Source organism: Nanorana parkeri, unplaced genomic scaffold (assembly GCF_000935625.1).
Source record: "Nanorana parkeri isolate BGI_ZX_2015 unplaced genomic scaffold, ASM93562v1 scaffold1837, whole genome shotgun sequence".
Taxonomy (NCBI): Eukaryota; Metazoa; Chordata; class Amphibia; order Anura; family Dicroglossidae; genus Nanorana; species Nanorana parkeri.
Window position 1 is genome coordinate 75,590 of NW_017308105.1, and position 22,863 is coordinate 98,452.

At 43.4% G+C, this 22,863-nt stretch overlaps 2 protein-coding genes across 2 annotated transcripts; one reads left to right on the forward strand and one right to left on the reverse strand.

Moving 5' to 3' along the window:
* Positions 1–4,989: 4,989 nt before the first annotated feature.
* On the forward strand, positions 4,990–6,342 carry LOC108799856 (probable E3 ubiquitin-protein ligase MID2). The gene has a single exon (XM_018571784.1). It carries the CDS (start codon positions 4,990–4,992, stop codon positions 6,340–6,342), a length of 1,353 nt encoding a protein of 450 aa, XP_018427286.1.
* A 3,606-nt stretch (positions 6,343–9,948) lies between these two features.
* On the reverse strand, positions 9,949–21,324 carry LOC108799857 (zona pellucida sperm-binding protein 4-like). The gene is made up of 13 exons (XM_018571785.1): positions 21,267–21,324; positions 19,559–19,680; positions 18,266–18,359; positions 16,958–17,113; positions 15,419–15,606; positions 15,127–15,224; positions 14,927–15,054; positions 13,198–13,387; positions 12,968–13,115; positions 11,945–12,023; positions 11,708–11,857; positions 11,439–11,555; positions 9,949–10,094 (listed from the first exon to the last, which is right to left on the reverse strand). The coding sequence occupies exons 1-13, from the start codon at positions 21,322–21,324 to the stop codon at positions 9,949–9,951; spliced, it is 1,674 nt and encodes a 557-aa protein (XP_018427287.1).
* Between the last annotated feature and the right edge of the window lie 1,539 nt (positions 21,325–22,863).

Genomic DNA, 22,863 nt, shown 5'->3' on the forward strand with positions numbered 1-22,863 from the left:
CCCTAACGGCTTCAGCAGGTGAAAAGTCTAGCGACACCCCTGCATCCATTGGCATAGATGCCAATGGGCCCTGACTTAAAGCGAATCCTCACAGGAAAAAAAGACAAGTTTGTTGTATTCTAACCCTCCCTCCTCCACATACTTAAAAAGCCAACCCTTTTTTTTTTTGCTCCACCCCGTCCCCCACATCTATTCTCTCCTAGGCAAGAATGACACCAGCCCTGCTCCAGCAACCTCCTCAGATATCTGCGTATCCCAGGGAGCATCGGCTTCCACCCAGTGGCTGGAGGTGAAAGGAGCCAGCAGTGCATCATCAGGGGCCAGGCTGGTTTTTACACCACCTATATCACCCACCTGTGGATTCTCCATATTGCAGAGCATGCCCAATGGATTTGCTCAATGTCACCCTATAGGCCAAGTGCAGGGACACGTCTCCACCTGTGCACTGCTGTTGGTAATCAAGGCCAGATTTCTGCATAAGCCAACGTGCGCCATGACCTAGCGTGGTGGGGTTACCAGGGTTGGCACACAGGAAGCCAAACACTACTAACTTGGCAGCAATACATAGGTAGAAAAGGTTCCACAGCGCTGCAACACAGCACATGCCTTGTCTAGTAGGACAGAAGACCTAATTTTCTACTGCTGCAGTTTTACTTTCACTTACTTGTCTCTTCCCCATCCCCACTATGTGACTGGACAGCGAAAGGGAAAACAGAAGACTGATGAGCTCATCTCTCTGTCGCTCTGGTCTTTCCTCCTATCAGTATATTCTTTATTAGCGCATGAGAACTGCAATACAACCGATAGGCTCCTTGTGGTGATCCTCTTTTTTCCAGTCTGAGCTCTATGTACAGGAACTGCAAGAGGCTGATACCAGGTCAAATTCACCTCTTGTATTTAAAAAAACACAATGATGTATTCATGAACACAAAGTTACATTTATTTGTGTCTTTTATATCTGTCTTGAGCTTAGTGTAGTATGCATAAAGTTCAGCTAGGCTCACTTTTTTATTTTATTGTGTGGTCATTTCTACAAGCAACCACAAATCCACACAGGAATACCAGCAAATATCATCACAAGTCTAAAGAAGACAAGCTACTCATAAACCTGAATGTGCACCAAGGAAAATGCCAAAAGAAGAACATATACATATTCCAGATTTAGTTTTATGCCATAACGCATTTTGGGGGTTTACAGGGTCCCCTTCATCAAAAGTTGGCACTGTTGAGCAAAGAGTGTACTGGATTGGCAATAATGGACCAGGAATGGAGGAATCTTGATGGGTACTTACAGGGTTATTCATAAGCTGCCGGAGGCAGCCGAGTGAATAACCGAGCCGAACAATGTTCGGCTATTCACTACATCTCAGTACAGCTGATTTCAGTCATACATCGTCTGAAATCAGCCATACATCGGCTGCACTTCCGTGAGTCGAAGTGCAGAAGGACTTCGACTCAGCCGATCCAACATCTCGATAGGCTGAGCCAAAGCTCCGGCAGCTCACTCGCTGCCGTTCTCCCATATTCAACATAGGGGCCGAACTGCATTGAGTGAATAGCCGAATGTCACCGAGCGGCATTCGGCTTGGCTATTCTGCTCGGTACCTCCGTGGTACCGAACAGAATAGCAAATAGTGAAAAAAGTTGAAAGAAAAAAAGAAATGTTTAAAAATGTAAATAATACATTTAAAAAAATAAAGATTTTTTTAAAGTGAAATAATTAAGAAAATAATAATAGAGAAAATAATGTAAAAAACAATTGGGTGGAGCTAGCAGTGAGAGCTAGCTCCGCCCAACTGTTTCCTATTGGCCGACACCTGCTAGAGTCTTCTAGCAGGTCGCGGCCAATGAATAACAACTGAGCTGAGCCGGCCACGACAAATCAGCATCCCCAGGTCATTTGGGTCGCTGATCTGTCATTACAACTGGGCAAGGCAAGCCGTGAGATCACAGCTGGCTCCGCCCAGCTGTCATTTGCGAGGCGGCCCGCTTCGGTTGTCACTTCGGCTCAGTCGAGCCGAAGCATATGCGTTCGGCTCGGCCAAGCCGCTCGGCCGCCTTCGGGAGCTATATGGGCGATAGTGAATAGCCTGTACAGCAGCCCTTCGGTTCGACTGAACCGAAGGGCTCCCACAACCGAAGCAAGCCGAAGGATCAGCCGAAGCTGCTGCTGGATCCTTCAGCAGCTTTGTGAATAGACCCCTTAGTCTAATGTTCACTTTAGACTAGCCATTCTTAACCAGGGTTCTGTGGAACCCATGGATTCATTCAGAGATTGCTAGGGCTTCCTTAAGATGTGGATGACTAACCTCCCATTTGTTGGTCCTTGCATAGTTCCAGGGTCAACGCCAGAAGCCAGCTACATGACACCATCTAAGGGTGGCACTCTGAACACCACTGCAAGCGGGCATTCATTCCACTGGCCACCAACGTAAAGGGCATCTTTCCCACTGACCCCAATGATTTGTTTTTAGTAGGGGTTCTTCAAGCCCTAAACATTATTTTAAGGATTCTCCTGGGGTAAAAGCATTCAGAAAGGGCGCTCTATTTCCTGGAACCAGCATGTGGAGCAATCATCAGACTAAGTACCCCTCAGGATCCCTCCAATGTTATCAGTACAACACACTTCGTTCAACAGTACCGAGCCCTGATGAGGGGGGACCTTCAAGCCCACAAAACACATATTTTTTAGAAAAATGTTTACATAAGAGTGTGAATAAAACTAAATCTGGACTTTATACGTACTGCTTTGGCCACTTTCCTTCCTTTGCCACACCCAATTCCTACCCAAGCAAAGAGCCAACCTTCGGCCACCACTCCTGTGAGCTGAGGAGAATCATCCCCTCTATACTGCATAGGACCTGTTTGATAACATTCTTCTAATTTGATAATAAATCTTTATGTGAAGAACAGCATTTTGTTTACAACATTCCGATCTCATTGAAGGTGTGCTTCTCGCAGCCAGTAATACAAAGTATATGCCTGCCATAAATCCTTTGTAAAGGTTACAGCACCCAACATGGTAGTGAAGTGATATTACTATGTAAACAATAGGTGGAGTAAAATGGACAATCATACCATATACCTCAGACAGTCACGTCTGCTGCTCTGGGTGTCAAGTTAAAACCTGAAGCCAAAGGGATAAAATAATTGAAAAGGGCCAATGAGGTATTAAAGGATCGAACCAATAGGCTGAACTTAATTCTGCTCAATATTGATTTGATCATTTTATTTACAGCAGTAAATTATATGGTTTTGGTTAGGGATGTCCCGATACCGATGCTAGCATCGGTATCGGGCCCGATACAGGGCATTTTCACGAGTAATTGTACTCGTGAAAATGCCCCAGTACTAAAGGCCGATAGCGGAGGGGGCGTGGCCGGATGCTGGGATGAGTGCGCGTGCAGCCTTAACCTCCCTCTGCCCGCACTCCACATGGCCGCCTCGGACTCCCGCTCGTCTCGACTTGCAGATCCGTTCCTGGACTCCTTGGTTGAGTATCCAGCTGTGGGCTGATGGAGCTTGCTCACCAAGCCGCTCAACTGACAGCCACTCCAGATCTCTGCCGTCCAGCTACAGGTGAGCCTATGCACTACAGCCCACACACACTACCGCCGGGCGCGCAAGGATGCTGCATAAGCCGGGAAGCTTCCCTGTCTGTCACAGCACCTTTGCACCGCAGCAGGTCTCCCAGCACTGTGACAATTACTTCTGCTGCCATCCTATTCAACAGCCACCATTAGAGCCTCCCCTGGCTGTTCTTTCTTCTTCAGCCCCCAGATCTTAACAAGCTTCTAGATCGCAGGACCCTAGTGTGCAGCCCTGGTGAGACCCAAATGCATTCCATATGAGACCACACACAGCCATGTATATTTGCTGTATAATCATGGAGTGATGGGATCTGTAGTCCTCTATTGCGTGTTGCTGTATAATCATGGATTGAGTTACAATTCTTAAAAATTATAAAGAAACTGCCCTATAATCATCAGTCTGTATTGTTTTAGAGTAAAAGGTCACATGTCCCTTTAAGAAAAAGTATCTGTAATTGGTATCGCAAGTACCTGAGGGGCAGTACTTGGTCTTGAAAAAGTGGTATCGGGACATCCCTAGTTTTGGTAAAGTCTCCATTAGCATGCCACCGTAAATTGTTTGTCCCCTTTATATAATTGTCCCCACATACCTTAAATTTACAACTTTATTAGTAGGCCAGAGGCAGGAGCCGGGAGGTGGAACAGGCTGCAGGAGAGGACGGAAGAAGATACTCTTCTGTCCTCCTGTAATGTTTGGGGCGCGGAACATGATATTAGGCACCAGAGGTCCTAGCAACTATTGACTGACACCTGACTTCTGACCTCTTCACCAATCTCTGATTTAACACCAGTTACCTTCTGGGTTGACTGATGACTGGTGACATCCAACCCACTTCCTGTGAGCTCAGGTCTGGGCTCACAGTATTTCTGGCAAGAGCAATGGCCAAAAAATGTATATAATTTTTTGGTGGGACAAACCAGATTTTTATGTAATATGATCTTCCAAGCATTATTTTATTGACGATATATTCCAAGACCTAAAAAAGGTTAAAAAAAAAATTCCCTTGTTTTCCAGTTTGACGAGAGATCGTTTTAAAACAGATAGTGCTACATTCCATAAAAAGTTTTATTCTGCATCACACACAGATAGGACCATTATTCTCTCTTTGAACATTTCGGTTTGTCTAGTTATAGTATCTGGACTCTGGCCATCACGTGACTACTTGGCTCTAAAGTTTATTACGGTAAGCAATAATTGCCTTGTTGCTATGATATCTATTTTATTGCATGCTCTTTGAAAGGGCTGAAAAGAACGTGCCTCTCGTACCAAGCTATAATACCAGTGTGCAGCTGTAAGATCTAGGTGTGTCTCTAAAAGTATAAAGAGTACTGCAGTCCAAGCTTTAAGCCAACTTTTGGAAAGCTTTATATTGGCGCATATTGAAGATTGAGCAAGAACATGGAGCGTAGAGATTCTACCAAACGGAAGGAGGAGGGAATTTTGTGCACTTACTGTGTCCAGACACCTGTGGCTGCCACTAAAACATGTATTCATTGTGAAGCCTCGATGTGTGAAGAACATCTCAAGACACACAGCAAGTCTGCAGAGCATGTCATGGTGGAGCCCACCACTTCCATTAAGGACATGAAATGTCCCATTCACGATAAGATGATCGAGTTCTGCTGCACCAAGGACGGGGCTTGCATTTGCGTGTCATGCTGCATTATTGGAGATCATCGAGGACACAAAGTGGATCCGCTAAAGGATGCCTTGGAAAAGAGAAAGGCGAGTCTGAAGGACATCTTAGATAACTTGACTTTGGAGGGTGAGGAGAATGAGCACAAGCTTGAAAAGCTGCTGAAGAACCGTGGAAGTGTCCAAGAAGCTGCTTCTGGGGTCAATGAAAGAGTGACAGCTCTCTTTAGAGATATCAAGGAGCAACTTGAAGCTCTGCAAACAAGAGCCACCAGCGAGGTCTCCAGACAAGAGCAGCAGGCAACGTTCAGAATGAACGACTTAATCCAGCAACATGAAACAAAGAAGGATGAGCTCCACAAAAAAATAGAGAGCATCAAGGAGCTACACAGTGTGACAGACCCATTAACTGTGCTCAGAGGAACTCCTCATGAAGGAATCAAACGCATGAGTTCTCGAAAGGTCAGCGACAGCGAAGCCAACCTAGCTGCAAGTATAGATGAGAACCCAATTTCTCTTATATTACATATGGGCCTGCAAAGCTTTGCTGGAAGTGTGCTGGAGCTTAAGACCATACGCCAGTTTTCCAGTTTGAAGAAGACCGACCTCTCGTTGGACATAAATACAGCTCACAGCAAAATAATTCTATCTGGTGATCTTAAATCGGCTTCTTACTCTGCCGCCTCTCAGAAGTACCCCGAGACGCCAGAGAGATTTAAATCCTGCCAGGTCTTAAGCACCAACATATTTACATCCGGACAGCATTACTGGGAAGTGGACGTGAGTCAGGCCTCAAGATGGATCCTTGGCGTAGCCTGTAACAGCATCGAGAGGAAAATCCCTGGCAACGAGTCTTTCATCGGATACAACAATAAATCCTGGACCATGTTTTATCAAAAGTTCCTAGGAGTATCCCACAACAACGTCCAGAGCACAATTTCTACTGACACCGCAGTGAAATCTGTTGGAATACACCTAGACTATGATAGTGGCTACATATCCTTTTATCAGGTGAACCCAACCAGACATCTACATACTTACACCACCTGCTTCACCAAGCCCCTCCATGCTGCTTTCTACATTTTCGAAAACTGCTCCCTCCAAATTATGGACTAAATGAAACCTGGCAGCATTCGAAGGCTTTGCTTTATTAAAATACGACTGCCATTTCCTTTATTTAATTTACGTGATTCATTTTGTAAGTAGTTTATATAATTTGACTTCTTTCCATATACTCGTTTTGGGCGTTAGAAGTATATCTCGTGAAATAGTTAAAATCTTAACTTCTAAAAATGTTCTGTTGAAGGTAGATGGCTGTATATTCACCTCCATGGCAATGAGTAAAATATGAACATTCATGCTGGGGCTTAAAGTGACACTAAACTCAGGAGTTAAATCTTAATACATCCAAGTATCTTAACTATGAACAATGTATCTTATTTGTGTATCACTCGGCTGTAGATCCTCCAATCATCTCTGAATTGGTGCCGACACTGTCCTTCCTTCTGGAGGGGGGCTACTTTTGTTCCCCATGGTCCCTGTGTGTGTTAATAAAGTAGTCAGCCCTCCAAGCTCGCTCCCGGGATGGATTACAATCTCATGTTTAGTTATGTAATTTGTATTGAGATTGTAGTCCATCCCAGGAGCGGACACTACTTTACAACACACACAGGGACCATGGGGAACAAAAGTAGCCCCCCTCCAGAAGAAAGGACAGTGTCGGCACCAATTCAGAGATTATTTGAGCCATTTTCATTTCTCCGAGTCCCCCATGTACTTCCATTTACTTCGTGTACTAACTGGGATTTATAAAGCGCTATTTAGTTTTATTCCCTGTTGATCCTGCCAGTAGCTCCATTATTTTTCACTTCCTTTAACAAGCCAAGCTGTTCAGCACAAGTTGTAATCATACACACTGAGCAATCAGCTTTTATTCCGATGGATTTAAGCTTTTTTTCCCCAAAACAAAAAAACAGTTTTTGCAACTGCTTGAAGAGTTATCTGGAGTTAAGCATTAGTTTGTCTCCTAAACGCCATTTAAAAAAAAAACAGACATGTCCATCTAAGATTACACTGTACACAGGGTAATAACACTGCCGGGCAATTTCACTTTGGAAGTGTTGTCACCCTATCACAGGAAGAGGGAAAAATAACAGCCCTATAGGCAGAATCAACAATAAAAGTATGCTACAGAAGAGTAAACACTGTTGTAATAATGTTAATGATAGACTGCATTGTAGGTTATTTTTTATTTTGGCCAGAGTTACACTTTAAAGCTGTGAATCAAGCTTGAAGTTTCCAGTTATATATTTTTTTTCAATTTGTGACTAACATGTATCAAGTGGGGCCCTAGTTTCCAATTAGAAATGTCTTTATAGGAGCTCACTGGCATATACTGATGTGACTGATGTACTTATATTTTTTCAAGATTTAGTGAGGTGCTAATGTAACCATGTAGTGAATGTTTTTAAAAGTAACTCCCGTTAGCCATCTACACTTGAGAAATAAGAGATAGATAAATAAGAGATCTCTTATTTATCTATCTCAGGGCTCAAGAGTACTAAGGCAGGGTGCCGTGACGGTTTTTAGGAACCCATGCACAGCTCCTCCCACTAGCCATGATCTGACTTTTAGAACCATGACATCACTGACTCCAACATAAGAAAAAAAAAAGTTTCTTTAAATGGAAGTGAAAACTAGGATGTGCAAAATATAAGCAGCTTAAACTTCAGCTCTAATTACTTAAATTGTGAGGATTGCATCACAGGCAGATATTTTATAAATGGGTTGTAATGTTATGTCATGATTTTTTTTTCCAATCATGTAATTGTGTTGGCACATGCAGGTCCAGTTTATGGCTCTCTTATACTAATAAACTGACAATTGTTCCGATAACGAGCTCTCATTTCTCTTGACTTGTAAAAGGTTGGTGTAGTTTGCAAATCTTGGGTCAGGGCCAAAAGGGCTTTGGGCTGTGTCAAGGAGCTTGCTATGACAAATTGGAGATGCTTCTGAGCTCATTCAGAATCAGTTGTCTTCCTCCTGACCTGCATTAGACTTCCAATATGTTACTGATAATGAATAGGATGTGTGGTTGGCTGTGTGCACCTCCTGGCAGACCTGCCACCCTATGGCTTATGTGGGAATCTTGTCACCTTAGCTGCGCACAGAAAGTAGGTCCACCGGAATCCTTGATAAGCCCCCTTGCTTCATATAACCAACTATAAGCATTAGAAAGTGGAGCCAACTTGACCCTCATATCCAGATGTTGGGGCATTGAAGTGTATACAACTATAACCAGGCACACGCCACACAGGCCAATCCTTCATTCAAGGCAGGCCCAGTTCTGGGCATTGAACTTTCAGTTAATAACTGGTCTGCTATGGTCGCTAATCTCATAGCAAAAACTACACCTCCAAGTGTCATGTACATTGTGATTTATAAACTTACAATAAGGATACTAATGCTCTGGGGGAATTAGCTGTATGGGTGTTACTACTCATTGCCTCAAGTCCAAATGCTCTGTAAAGGGCAATGTGATGTTCTGCAAGTGTTCACCGTCAGTATAGCAAACTTTTCTAAAATAGAAACTACCCCAGCAGAATGTCAGTGTGACGGACCCCCGTACTCAGGATTAGTATGTCCGCCGCCATCTTCTTCCTTGCTGAGGCGATATTGGAACCCGCTGATCTGTAGCTCCCAGTTTCCCCAGTCACTGGTCGGGACTCAGTGTAGGGTAAACAAACTCTGCTTTGAGCAACTGCACAAACTTTTATACAGCAAGTGATGAAATCAGAATATAATCCCATCACATCCCCCCTCCCAGACAATCAGTCTGCTCAACACCACAGGTGTCCACATGCTAACGAACTCCAGACAGCCATAGCAGAAGCCTGGCCAGAATGTCATTGTTCTGAGCTCCTTCAGAGAACAATGGGAGATAAACGAGGGATGGTGCTGATAGTCTTTCCATAACCAGGTCACACAGCATAACGCACTCAAAACATAACTCAACACCAATACACATAAAACCGATAAACTGATCACCGTGTCATCAGGTTTTGGGGTGCTCTGTACTAATTATGAAGCCAATACTGCCATATGGGGTAATCTCCACCCGGCCGTAGTATTGCTCTGGTGAAATGTCAGCTAGAGGTGGAGGGGTACGATGGTAGGCAAGCTTTAAAATCATGCCACTGACCAATATGGGGTGGCGTAGGAGTTTAAAAGCGCTACCACTGACTTCCACTGAAGACTGTTACTAGTGCTGCCACTGAGCCACCAATGTGGGGCTATTACTACTGTCACTAAAGAGGCTGCCTGTCCATCATCAAATTGCTGTTTAGACAAATCACAAGCAATTTTGACAGACTGCCAGAAAAGTCAGCCTAAAAGAGTTTCTGCTGTGTTAGAAGCCCAGCTTTATGATTTGCTGGAAAGCCAGCTCCATGATCCCTGGTGATGGTGCCGGTTTCCTCGTGAAATCAGGAAGCCCAGCTTTCTGATACCAGAAGTTCCGGTATCGGGATAAACCGCAAGAGCATTTGGACAAGTACTCCGTACCAGCACCAATACTAGTATTGGTGCATCCCTAGGTTCCATCTCCAAGATGACACGTTTTCCCCATTGTCATGTCTTTCCAACCAAGCCTCCTCAAAAAATAGAGTTTAGAAGAGTACAAATGACCTACACAAAGCAATATTTAGAAAAGTATATATTTATTTAAATTTTGACAGTATGCATTGCGGGTCTTGGTCTTCTGTGACACTTCCAGATGCCCAGAATGGTAACCACCACCAACAAGATGCCTCCTCCAACAGCTGCTCCTCTCAACCACAGCAAGAGATCGAACTTTGCATTGGCGTCATCTAGAGAGATACAACATCAGCTTAATCACATTTAGTATGTTCTATTAATTGGTTTGCAGGATGTAGTTAGCTAGGTCCACCAAAACTCCACAGCAAGTGGTATTTTAACACCAAGTGTTGAACTGGAAAGGTACATCTAAAATCAGTTTACCGTAATGCAATTTAGGTTGACCAAAGGAAGAGTTGAAATTTAGAGTTCCCTGCTATTTTTCCGGACAAAACTGAAACAGCCCTTCGCACATTACAGTTTTTTTTTTACAGACCAATTGATTGCATGTCCATGTGAAGTTACTTGTATTCTTAAATACTTCTGTAGTCAATTTTTTTTTTTTGATATACCGAGTTTGTCCTAGCTGTTTTGTTACATGGCTCCGAGGTCCCACATGCTGTGTCTATTTCTATCTATTGGTGGGAGGTCGCCAGGCTGGATCCTTTATTGGGATTGATCTGCGCGTTTGTTTGCGGCAACTATGCGCACGCTTTGCCGCGAGTATCCGCGCCCGTGATCCACCAGCCTGACGCAGCCATTGACGTCATGACGCAGTGCGGACAGGCACCAAAAGGAGGTAGTTTGATTTCAATGTAACATTGTATCATGTCAATGACATTTTAATTGTAACCAAGTCTTTATGTATGTATTAAATATACGTTTATACAAAACCATGTATGTTTGATGGACATCTTGTATGGTTTGGACACTTTTAAAGCCCCGCTTTTCTTTTCTTGTATACATTACAGTCATGCCACTAGGCGACTTCCTGTTTGATGGTTGCATAGTACAATCGTCTTGTTCACTCAGGGCCATCTTTAATTTTGATTGGACCCTGGGCAAACATTTTCTTGGTTGTGCACCCCCACGCCACACAATGTCCCCTACCCGCCATGCAATTTTGCGCAACGTCCTCCTCCTGCAGAGCAGGGAGACATGACCCTGCATGAGACGCCACATGGAGCACAGCTTGCCGATCGATATGTAAACAGAATGGTGTCATGTGCATCTTTTGTGGGCTCTGGGGCAGCTTATTTGGGCCCCACAACAGTGACCGGGCCTGGGGCAACTGTCCCTTTGCTTCATGTTAAAGATGGCCCTGTGTTCACTACATTGTTATGATGCAATTTTCTTCCCATCTCAGCAAGGTGTCTCCAACATTTGGCTGCCAATGAGACATCTGCAGCAGCAATCAACATTTAGCTACATGTTGTAATAATGCATGCCTTGATGGCACCAACCTTAGACTATTGTCTGCCACCACAAGAAAGGTGCTACAATTGGGATAACTGTAGCTACACTTTTATACATAGACAATTTGAAGATCTGCAATGTTTTAGGGTTCTTTGCGTTACCTTTTACTCTTCTGGGCATTAGTTTGTCAGCATCAAACAAGTCCCTGTCAATTGGTCCTTCTTTGGCACCTACGAAACTGTCATCTGTCTCATTCAGCATATCCAGATCCCAAAATTCTGTAGAAATAGTTCAGGCAATATCACCTTGTTATGGCGTACAAAACCAAATGGAGTCAGTTTCCTTAAATTGGTTACATGTAATGAAAGCCAACATCATGCACGAGTCAGATAAACAATTTGTCCACATACTTTGTAATTGTATGCCCTACCTTGAGGATTCATAGGCATTTCCATCTCAAGCATGTTTTCCATCTCAACAGACATGTTATCCTGAACATTTGGGTATTTTTCAATTGTGATGAAGTTCACAGGACCTTTTGATACAGTGAACTGCTCCAATGTAGCCTTCGCAGCTCGCTCTGGGGAAAAAATAAAAAAAAATGAAGTCACAATTGTTAGCTGCGAGGATTTTAGCATGTCCCCAATGGCACAAGGCCTACACTTACTCTGCCGTGTGCTGCATGATGATGCGCAAGGGTTACCAGCAGATGGGATGCACACAGATGCACTGCAGTGGAAGTAAACCTATAAGGCAGATTAAAGGATGCAATGATTAATGTGCAATCTTGAGTAGAAGCATTTGAGACCTTAGAGGTTGTCACTTCATTCTTCAAAATGCCAGTTACCTAGCAGTCAGACATTTTATATATTAAAAAAAAAAAATCCTTCAACAGAACCCTGTGCCCAGTTATCCATACCACACTAGATATGCATGCTTCATCCAGGTCAGAAGACTAACCCTCGGCTGTACCGACTTTGTTGTGTATTGGTATCTTCAGCATGGGGTGAACAGCAGCTCCAGGCATTTCAGAAAGGCTTGCTTTAATGCCCTTTGCACTGCCTTGCTGCAAGAGCCAGCTTTATATTATGTTTACAGTAAATGTAAAGCTAAAAACTTTGACAGTAGAATTGATGGTTTGGAAGGGAGAAAAAAAAATTAAAAGTGGAGAGCTCACAACCATGTAAAAGAAAGAATTTCCAGCCACATGCTCATTCCAGGCCACCTAACCAGGAATGGATGAGGTCACCAGCATTCAAAATCCAGAGATGACAGGAAGCCCGTTGGTAAATCAGACTGTCACATGCACCAAAGCCAATGTTTCAGGGCCACCCAAGGTCCCTTCCTCAGAGCAACATAGTTACCATGTCACCCAGAGTAAGGGACCCTGCATGGCCCCAAAACCTTGGCTTTGTTTGACCCATGTGACAATTTATGAACATGTTTCCTGACATCTTAGGAATGGATGAGGAAGTCACCAGCTCTCCACCCAGGGTATGCATGGCAGCATCCATGTTATAACTGATCACAGCATCAACTGTATGGTCTATAAACACTGTAGGGAGGGCAGATTATACACAACACTGCAAGTCCAGCTAACCAGACAAGAAACCACAACCATGGCAATATAGAGACACAGATCAGCAACCTCCTGTATACCAGTTTTGAAAGCACATGTAGGTTGACTTACCTTTTCACCAAAAGCTGTGTAGGTTTGCTGCTCAACAAAAATAAAGGCGCTGACAACGAAGCGCTTGTAATGATTTGGGAAATCAATATCTGTTCCAACAGGAGACAACTGAGTAAGGTAATTTATATCTTCATCTGCAGAAGGGCAGCTGTAATGAGAGATTTACTGTAGGCACCTTCTGATTGGCATCCCATTTTTAGCTCTACACAGACATTTTATTCTGACCTTACCCATCAACAAGAATAGACCACTGCATTTGTTGGGTGGGGTCTGAGGATGGTGTGGCCCAGCAGTCATTTAAGATCAAAACCAAGCTTGGGTCTTTTCTCCTTAGTATTCTGACCTCTAAGAAAACCAGATCTCGGAGGCCTTTGATTAGAGGATAGTCTGTATCCCGGTAATACGAGCTGTACTGTGGATCTGCAAGAGACTCAGATTTAGAGCAGGTTTTTTGAAACCAAGTGCAGGTTTTGTTTCTCTTTCCCCAAGAATAGTTGTGAATAACGTACAAAAAGTGTACATTAATTTAAAATTGCTAGAACAGAAACCATTAGTCAGGTTTAAGTTTTGGCACAGCACTACAGCCTATTAGAAGGCTTTGACTTCCCTGCAGAATGTGCTCATTTACTTGCCCTTCATTCAGCTTATTAGACCTTTCAGCCCTCTCTCAATGTCATTTTTCTTTGGTCTACCTGTAACTCTTCTGCTTCAACAACTACTCACTCCCTCTACAAGCCCTATCCATGAAGATTTACATATTAGTGAAAATGTTCTTGCTTATAATGTTAACATTTGTTCTAATCCACCATAGTCTGTTCTCACTATAAAGAACATCAAAACTCATCCATTTCCATACTTAGTGACATTAAACCCTCAGATTTTTTAACATAAAATACTGTAATGTGTGCCTTACTGTAATCCATGGTTGTTTCCCTTCTTTGCTGCTCTTCCTTTTAAATCTATTTGTTCATGCTTGGAGAGAACTTCCCCTTTTCCGCAGACTGCCTTGTCTCACACGGTGTCTGTGTATCCGTTTGTATAGGCTGTAACCTGAGCCAGCACTACAGGAAGAGGCCCTGAGCTGAAAAAGGGAAGTTCTCTCCAAGCATGAGAACAGATACAGGATTTAAGGAAGAGCATCAAAGAGAAGGGAAACCATGGATTACAGATTAAAAAAAAATCTGAGGGTTTAATGTCACTTTAAGCACTTTCTCAACTGCTTGTGTGACCATAACACATGGAGCCTCAATAGCCTTCTCACATTTCTAAAAACAAGTTTTCCATTTGGACCGCCAAATATCCACTTAGATTTTAGTCTCACTTTATCCTACGGCAGTGTTTCAAATGTTGGTAGGACTTCTCAAATTCACATCTTCACGATATAAAATAGTCATCATACTTTGCTGCCCAATGCAAGTTTTTTCCCCATATCATTTGCATGAGATTGTAGGGCCGTTATAGTTCACGCCACCATTTAGCAAATGTGAGGCAGCCAGGAGACATCCGGTCATACATGCATCTCTTGCACTTTTACTAGTCTACTTACTAGAGCTTCCATGTTATGCTTCTCTAAACTCATAGGCCCATTCAGTAATTCTAATCTCATTGGCAAGATCCATCAGTACTGTATGCATTATACATGACATTAAGCAGGAGAAAATAGGCAAGAAGCACTTATTTGGCAAACCATTTCCAGTCCATTTTTTTGGCAACTTTCCTAGCAAAATGTAACTACAGGAATTTTAGTCAGCCCTTTTAATCAAAATTATTTTCTATTTCTGATTTAAAGAGAAATTTAGAATGTTACAAGTCTGCAAGCCAAAAGGTCCATTTGCCTGCCAGGTTGCTACTGGCTTATAAGAAGGGTGACAAGATGGGAAGGCAAGTCTAAGTTAAGAAGATTACTTTCCTAATGTGCCTTTTCTAATGTGATGCCCAAATCCAGAATTTGCATGATACCTTTAGCTATTCTCATCTCCAGGAACAGAGGTCCTGTGGTGGATATGGGTGGAGGTGGTGGGAGTGTGACCACTTCAACCATCAGGGGGGCAGCAGCAGTTTGAGAGTGGTGGCATCGAACCATTAGCCTATTAAAAGAAAGAAAGAGTCAGTGTTGTAAGACTTAGCAAGGGAATCTCATGCGCTCCCCATGTCTTTACCTCATAGCGCTGTCTCTTGTGATTGAAACTCCTTGCCATGTTCTGGTTTCCTTTGTAGCCTCAAAGGTATTTTCATAAACCATCTCATTCCCAGAGACCTTAAAACAAGAGCATAGTTATAGACAAGCAAATAAGGCTACCCATCTCCTGGGTCACAGTTTTGCATAGTTTTAAGTTGTGAATTAAAGAATGAAGCCAATTAATGACACCATGAGTCAAGTATCTGGTTGAGGATTAGCACCATGGCCATTTCACAGGCAATACAAGACACCCACCCACCCACCAATCTCACCTGCTTTCCACCACATGATAGAGGAAACACGAACGCTACAAAAGCTGAAGTCTTTAAAATGCTCAGTCCAGGGCATGAAGTGGAGTCCACATTAACAACATGTACAGAGTCCAAGATCAAGGAAGGAACAGTCACGTCTTTTGAAATGGCAACCAAAGCATGGCCATCACTTGTGCATCGGGCTGTCACTGCAAGCAGAGCACAGACATTTTCTAAATGAAGCTAAAAAGGTGGTAGTATTCTGCATTAGGCCAATATAATCTTATGGGAACAAAAATGTTCCCATAAGATTATATGTGCATCCATCATATTTGAATTATACCATTAACTTGTAAAGATACCCTTGTACAGTCATCTTGACTTGGACATCAGCAGCCCCAGCAGACTGCCATCATTCAAATGACTGTAGTATAACTCCTCCCCCTGAAGATATATGTAAACATTTATGGAGTGTTGGGATGGGTTGAAGAGCTGGACCATCAGAGTTAGACATTGCCACCAATAGGAGAGGGCTATGACATTGAGAGGGCTGTGCTAGGAATTAATCTCAGAGTAATAGTTTCTAGTACATTCAAAAAGGGACAAAGTACATCAAGTTTTTAGGAACAAAAACTGCAGGTAAGCAAGTTATTGTCTGTGCCTTTACCCAATCTGGCAACCAGGTCTCTACAGAGGAGATTGCTAGTAGCCATTGGTAAATTATGACTCCAGGAATTCAACCCCCACCCCCATTAAAAGCAACACCCTTATGTTAGGAGAAGATATACTGTTGGGGGATGCGATGAGCGACCCCAAGATGCAAGAACTGTATATCAAGCCACCTCATTTGTTAAAGGCTATACCACATGTGGGGGTGGTCAAAAAACTGAATAAAGTTGAGAAAAAAAAAAAGCGACACCTCACACGGTTCTGAACAATTGTGATGGCCAGCAAGCCTCACCCTGTGCTCAGTAGGCAGAGGGGAAGGCACTAATCATTACTATGTAGTGCAGACTTCTACAGTGATTTTTAGCATCCCAGCAGTTCAAAGATCAGATATGGATAGTTCTATTGAACAAAGCTGGATCACTGCAAGTTCCCATAAAGGATCAAAAAATAAATAAGGGCTCCTGCAGGTACAGACCAACATACAAAGGAGACCCTTTACATGTCCACCTTTGTGAACTAGATGAATGTTTTAGCTTTAAATTGAGAAAGCATTAAAACTAGGCATTTGCTAGTTCTGTCCCAAATGGAAATTGGGAAAGACTCACGTTTGGTTATGAACATTGAAAGAAAAATGGTGAAAGTAGTGGCAACAATCAAAACTACAGACATCAAGCACCTGCAAAAAACCATGCAGTGTCTATGGGCACCAACTTCAAAGCATGCTAGCAGAAACTGGGAAGTAACACTAAAGATGAAGCATGATCTAATTGTCTAAAAAGCACTTTCTAAAGAGTTGCCTCATTAGGGGGATAGTTGGCCTAAGTTTGGCTGCCAGGCAGTTAATGCAATAAACTGGACATCACTGGTCCAAGCCACCTTTGACCGACTCACCTTTGTTTCCAAAGTAGCAAGGAAGAGAAGGATCACCAGGAGAGAAGCAGCAACCCATCCCCTCACATACATCCCTGGAGACTGAGTTATCGGCACAGGCCAAGCGGTCACCTCTATCGAAAGCGGCACAGTCGCTGGCACTTGGGGCATCCAAAGCTGGAAAACCAAACAAACCCAAGTTAGAGTGGCCATGCCTCTACAGACTTGTGTATCTCATGAATTTGTGATGCATTCCTCTGAGCCACAATTTGGCAAGGTTTAAACCTTAGTGATAAGTCTTTGGAAATTTTAATTTTGCATTGGCTTTTTTTTTTTTTTTTTTTTTACAGATGGGGTTCTTGTTTTCAGTCAAATATTTAGACCACGGCATGGCAATTTGACAAAGCACTTTAAAGCTTTTAAATGAACCTTTGTTTTTAAATACTGCATTGGTAAAATAAAGCATTGGAAAACATACCCCATATCTATACATCATTCCAGGGTGAATGTACTGGAGAACAATCCCAAGTAGGGGGAATACTGGAATTTACTACCAGTAAAGAATGCAATGCTAACAAGGTTAGGAAGTGTTCATTTGACATTATGTCGTTACGAGTGTTGCTCTTTCTGAAATTTTTGCTTACAATTAAGGTGCACGGATACCATTTTTGCAAGCCTGAGTAACAATACTTTTCCTCAAGTACTCACTGAAACCAATCACCAATACTTTTTTTTAGTGTGTCATGAGTTTTTCTAAAAAAAACAATGCAAACAATTGATTTTAGGACACAGTGATGGAAGTGCCAAGGCCCAGTAGCAAACACTGCACCCCTGGTAGTTCTGCCACTGACTCCAAATCTCAGCAATACATTAAACAGAATGCCACCAGCTTTAGTGGACTATAAACCCCCAGTGATCTATTATACATCAAATGCGGAAAATGAAGCTACATACTCTGCTGCTCTGGGGTGCCAGCCTGTCAAAAGCAGAGGATATCAGGTGGCTTTGCAGGGTTCTCAGGAAGGGTCCCTGGTTGGTCTCAGACAGGTGGTGTGATTTCAGGAAGGAAGAGATGTACAGCTGGTGCTGTAAATTGGCACCAGTTCGCAGGAAGGCTGTATTGCTGGGGACCTTGACAGCCTTCCTGCGAACAAACGACATTCGTTTGCAGCACCGGCTTCAGTTAAAAATTTAAAGCACCGGTATCGCCACTTAGTATCGGGGTATTTTCCCCAAGCATGTACTTTTAAAAAATGCCCAGTATCAGTGCATCCCTAGGTACAATATATTCTAGGTTTGAATTGGTGCATGCCAATTGATACATTTTACCTGGTTGAATGGGACACTTTATATCCCTTTTGTGATGATCCAATTCACCATCATCAAGTCTGTCAACTATCACAGTCATCACGTAGTCTTCATCCTACAGGTGAGAGAACAAAGCAAGCAACATTGAATTTGCCATGACCCTGGACACAATGCTTCTAGAATCCTTGCTTCATGTGTTGAGATTTTTTGTTTGAGATAGTATAACCACAGCTTATGGTGAGAGGGGACCAAGTAATCAAAGTCCTCCAACTGAATAAGTGCTTAGCACAGCCAAGTATTCCCATGTCTCCTGCCATACCACATCCCCAAAAAAAGGATTACGCCTCATTTCAGAACAGTAGGTGGAGCCATACGACATACACACTTGGAACTGCTAGTGTATAGTGCAAATATGATCCAATATTGTAAATAAGATTTAGCCTATTAGCACTATACACAAGCAGTTCTGAAGGCCCATCAGGCAGGGGGGGGGGGGGGTGATTTGCATGGCTCTACCCAATCTCCTGAAATGAGGAATAATCCTATTTCTGACACATGAGGGACCTACACATGAATACCTTACATTTCAAGCAGATGAATGCATTACACAGGCCTCCACCTCTCCAGAAGACGGATTAAGGCTTTCCAAATGATCGCCTTAAAATAGTACCCCCAAAAAAAAAAAAAAGTTTTCTGGCACCCAGGTATGAAAGTAGAAACATAGTTCCTGATGAAGTAGATCTAGAGCCAAAAAGTTTGTCTTTGAGCAGAATCCTTTAAGACATTGTCCACATTGGAACAACCCATGTTCCAGTGAGGGCTAGAACATTTTGGATTTACAATCACTTTCTGCCCCAGTGACCAGGACATAACAGATTCATCTCACTAGAGGGAGACAGGCCATAGAAACCTGGTAGAGGCCTTTCCACAGCTTCCAAAATAAAACAGGTTGTCTCAAAAAAAATTGTTTGCACTCAAACTTCCATCAGGTTTTTATCAGTAAGAACCACCTAAACCAACTCCTTCCCCTACCCTGACCCAATTTAACAAGGGGAATTAGCTGAAGCCTACTTTCTCAGATAATGTGACTTTAAACTTTGAGTCCCTCTTTTCTCCAGTTCTTACCCACCATGAGCCTTGGAGATCCCCAACCTCTAAAGTACATTTGCTTCTTCCTTTTGGATAGATAGGCGATGAGAAAACAAAAGCTTCAAACTAGACCACTAGTGTGTCAATGCGCCACTCCTAGACCACTAGGTGTGTTCGTTTTCATCAGTATATTGATTAGTATGCACAATGCGATATTGCCCCCACCTCCTTCCTTATGTAGCATCCATCATAAGTCGCAGTGATAAGTGGTGTGGTCTCCATTCCCTCTCCTATCCACAGGCCACAAGCCGAGTCATTCTGGAGAGAGCGGGCTTGATCCTCATTATCTAGAAAAGGTTCATAGTGGATTAGAATGACACGGTTACCATACAATTAAGTATACCTTGCAGACAATAGTCCAATCATTCCACCCGTAGTTGACCCACCTCTGGAGAGACAGCAGATATGGCATTGGAAGAGTCAGTTCCTTTGTTTGCTGCTCACTGTTTCAGACTAAAAGCAATAAAGGGAACTGCTAATGCAATACAGCAGGCACTGCAACTGTGCTGAGATCAGAATGTCCACCCAAGTTACTTTAAACACCAAATTTAGGCAGAATTTTGAGGAAGGGCACTATCAAAACTGGAGCAGACAAAATCTGGAGCAGTTGCCCATGGCAACCAATCAGCATCTCTGCAGTTTGCTCAGTTAAGATATGCAAATGAGACAAGCTGATTGGTTGCAGTGCAAACCAAAACATGCTCCAGATTTTGATAAATCCCCCCCCCCTCCCATGTGTTTTTAGATGTAGGAAAGCTAAAATGGAAGTCATTTTGGAATCAGTCAGTGGCGTAACAACCGGGGGTGCAGCAGGGGCGCGAGCCCCGGGCGAAAAGTGAAGGGGGGGCGCCGGCCGAAAATGGCACTTTCGGCAGAATGCCGAAAGTGACATTTTCCTGCCGTTTTGCCGGCGCGCCCGTGATTCCCTTCATCCCCGCTGGGACACAGCAGTGCCCAGCAGGGATGAAAGGAATCAGAGAAAATGACAGCCGGCCGAATCAGTTACTTGTAATACCAAAGGGCCACACAATATTCACTTTAGGACAGTATGGTCAGAGACTTCACAGACACTTGGGAGACACTTGGGAGACCCTCAGACTGCAGATATGAAACAAGGGTGGTTGGAAACTCAGGACATTGCAGGAGAGACTGGACACATGCAATGCAAGACTGTTAGATCAATCATCATAGCCTGGAACAACTACTGGAGGCTGCATAGCAAGTATCAGAGTGCCACATGGTGGTCACCAGAACTCTATGCAGCAGCTCTCAAGCTAGAAGGGTACTATAAAGAGCCAGTAGGGCTACAGCCACATGCACAGACCAATAACATGCTCAGAGGATGACATAGGTTAAATCATCAATCTGCTGCTGGGGGCTGCAAGGCAATCAAACTGTATAGCTTCATTGCAGCTGAGAAAGAGTGAGATCACCCACCCACCTGCACAATCTCTGTGCGCACAGCCATAGCATCAAAGTGATTTTGATAGCTTAGGCAATAAAGGTCTATATGCATGCTAGTATAGCCATTGTATTGTACTACATGTGCATAGAAGGGTCACAGATAGGGTTGCCACCTGTCCAGGATTCACCCGGACAGTCTGGATTTTGAATGCTGTGTCCGGGTTTCATGGCAGCTGAAACCCGCACACATGATGTCAGGCATACAGGGGCAACCAAAATTATATGGGGGTTCCTAGCCCCCCCACTAAAAATTCTCTCAACTGTGATATTTACATATGAATAAGCAGTGACTCATTATCCCAAATGTGTTTTACGTGCGTTGCAAGAGCGTTCAGGTTTCGCTGGAAGAAAAGGTGGCAACCCTAGTCATAGAAGACACACAATCATTCAGCTTTAAATATGTACTCACCAAGTATTGTAATATCAGCAGCAAAGGCTTCAAAACCCAGAGGAAGGGAAAAGCTCATCTCTCCAAACCCGCAATGCACATTAGACAATTCATCTAAAAACTTCTGCGCACCAAATGCTAAGCATGGCAAATGGCAGCTCCATAAAATGGCCAAAAGCCCCAACCTTGCTAGAGAAAACCCCATATTGCCTGAAGCTCAAAGTTCCCCAACCCACCACAGGGCAGAGATTTATACTGCTATTAGGAGGCTGGAGCAGTCATCTGATTGGACAGGTGTTAGTGGGAACCCAGGAGTAGAGAGGGCAGTCTACATATTAACCCATTATTGACCTTTAACCCTATTGTATGACTGGCAGTTCACATACCCTAGGCATTGCTGCACCACCTTATATGGCTGGTGGGTTACATTCCCCGGGCATTGCTGCACTACCTTATATGGCTGGTGGGTTACATACCCCAGTCATTGCTGAACCACCTTATATGACTGGTGGGTTACATACCCTAGACATTACTGCACCACATTATATGACTGGCGGTTTACATACCTTAAGCATTGTTGCACCACCTTATATGACTGGTGGGTTACATACCCTGGGTATTACTACACCACCTTATATGACTGATGGGTTTAAATATCCTAGGCATTGCTGCACCACCTTATATGACTGGTGGTTTACATACTCTGGCTATCACTACACCACCTTATATGGCTGATGGGTTTACATATCCTAGGCATTGCTGCACCACCTTATATGACTGGTGGTTTACATACTCTGGGTATTACTTCACCACCTTATATGGCTGATGGGTTTACATACCCTAGGCATTGCTGCACCACCTTATATGACTGGTGGGTTACATATCCTAGGCATTGTTGCACCCACTTTATGGTTAACAGTTCACATACCCTAGACCAGTGATGGCGAACCTTGGCACTACAGCTGTTTTGGAACTACAAGTCCCATGAGGCATTGCAAGGCTCTGACAGCCACAAACATAACTCCCAGAGGCAGAGGCATCTTGGGATTTGTAGTTTTGGCACAGCTGGAGTGCCAAGGTTCGCCACCACTGCCCTAGACATTGCTGCACCACCTTATGTGACCGGTGGTTTACATACTCTGGGTATTACTGCACCACTTTATATGGCTGAGGGGTTACATACTCTGGGTATTACTCCACCACCTTATATGACTGGTGGTTTACATACTCTGGGTATTACTCCACCACCTTATATGACTAGTGGTTTGCATACGCTGGGTATTACTACACCACCTTACATGGCTGATGGGTTACATACCCTAGGCATTGCTGCACTACCTGATATGGCTGATGGGTTACATACCCTAGGCATTGTTGCACCACCTTATATGACTGGCGGTTTACATACCCTGGGTATTACTGCACCACCCTATATGACTGGCTCTTTACATAATCTAGCCATTGCTGCACCACCTTTTAAAATTGAATAGCACTAAGGGTCCTTTCTCACCCTTTTTTTTTTTAAAAAGGTCCATCTAGGATTTCTTTCCACCGGGTGGTGTGTAATGTGTTGAAATTAATGGGCTTGTGACCCACCAAAGACATCCTAAAATCAGAT

Coding starts and splice junctions, on each gene's coding strand:
- LOC108799857 (XM_018571785.1), bottom strand. CDS start 21,324: ATGAGCTTTTCCCTTCCTCTGGGTTTTGAAGCCTTTGCTGCTGATATT. Junction 15,225..15,418: donor TATCATGTGGTGGAAAGCAG/GTGAGATTGGTG, acceptor TCTTGTTTTAAG/GTCTCTGGGAATGAGATGGT. Junction 15,055..15,126: donor ACAAGAGACAGCGCTATGAG/GTAAAGACATGG, acceptor TTCTTTTAATAG/GCTAATGGTTCGATGCCACC.
- LOC108799856 (XM_018571784.1), top strand. CDS start 4,990: ATGGAGCGTAGAGATTCTACCAAACGGAAGGAGGAGGGAATTTTGTGC.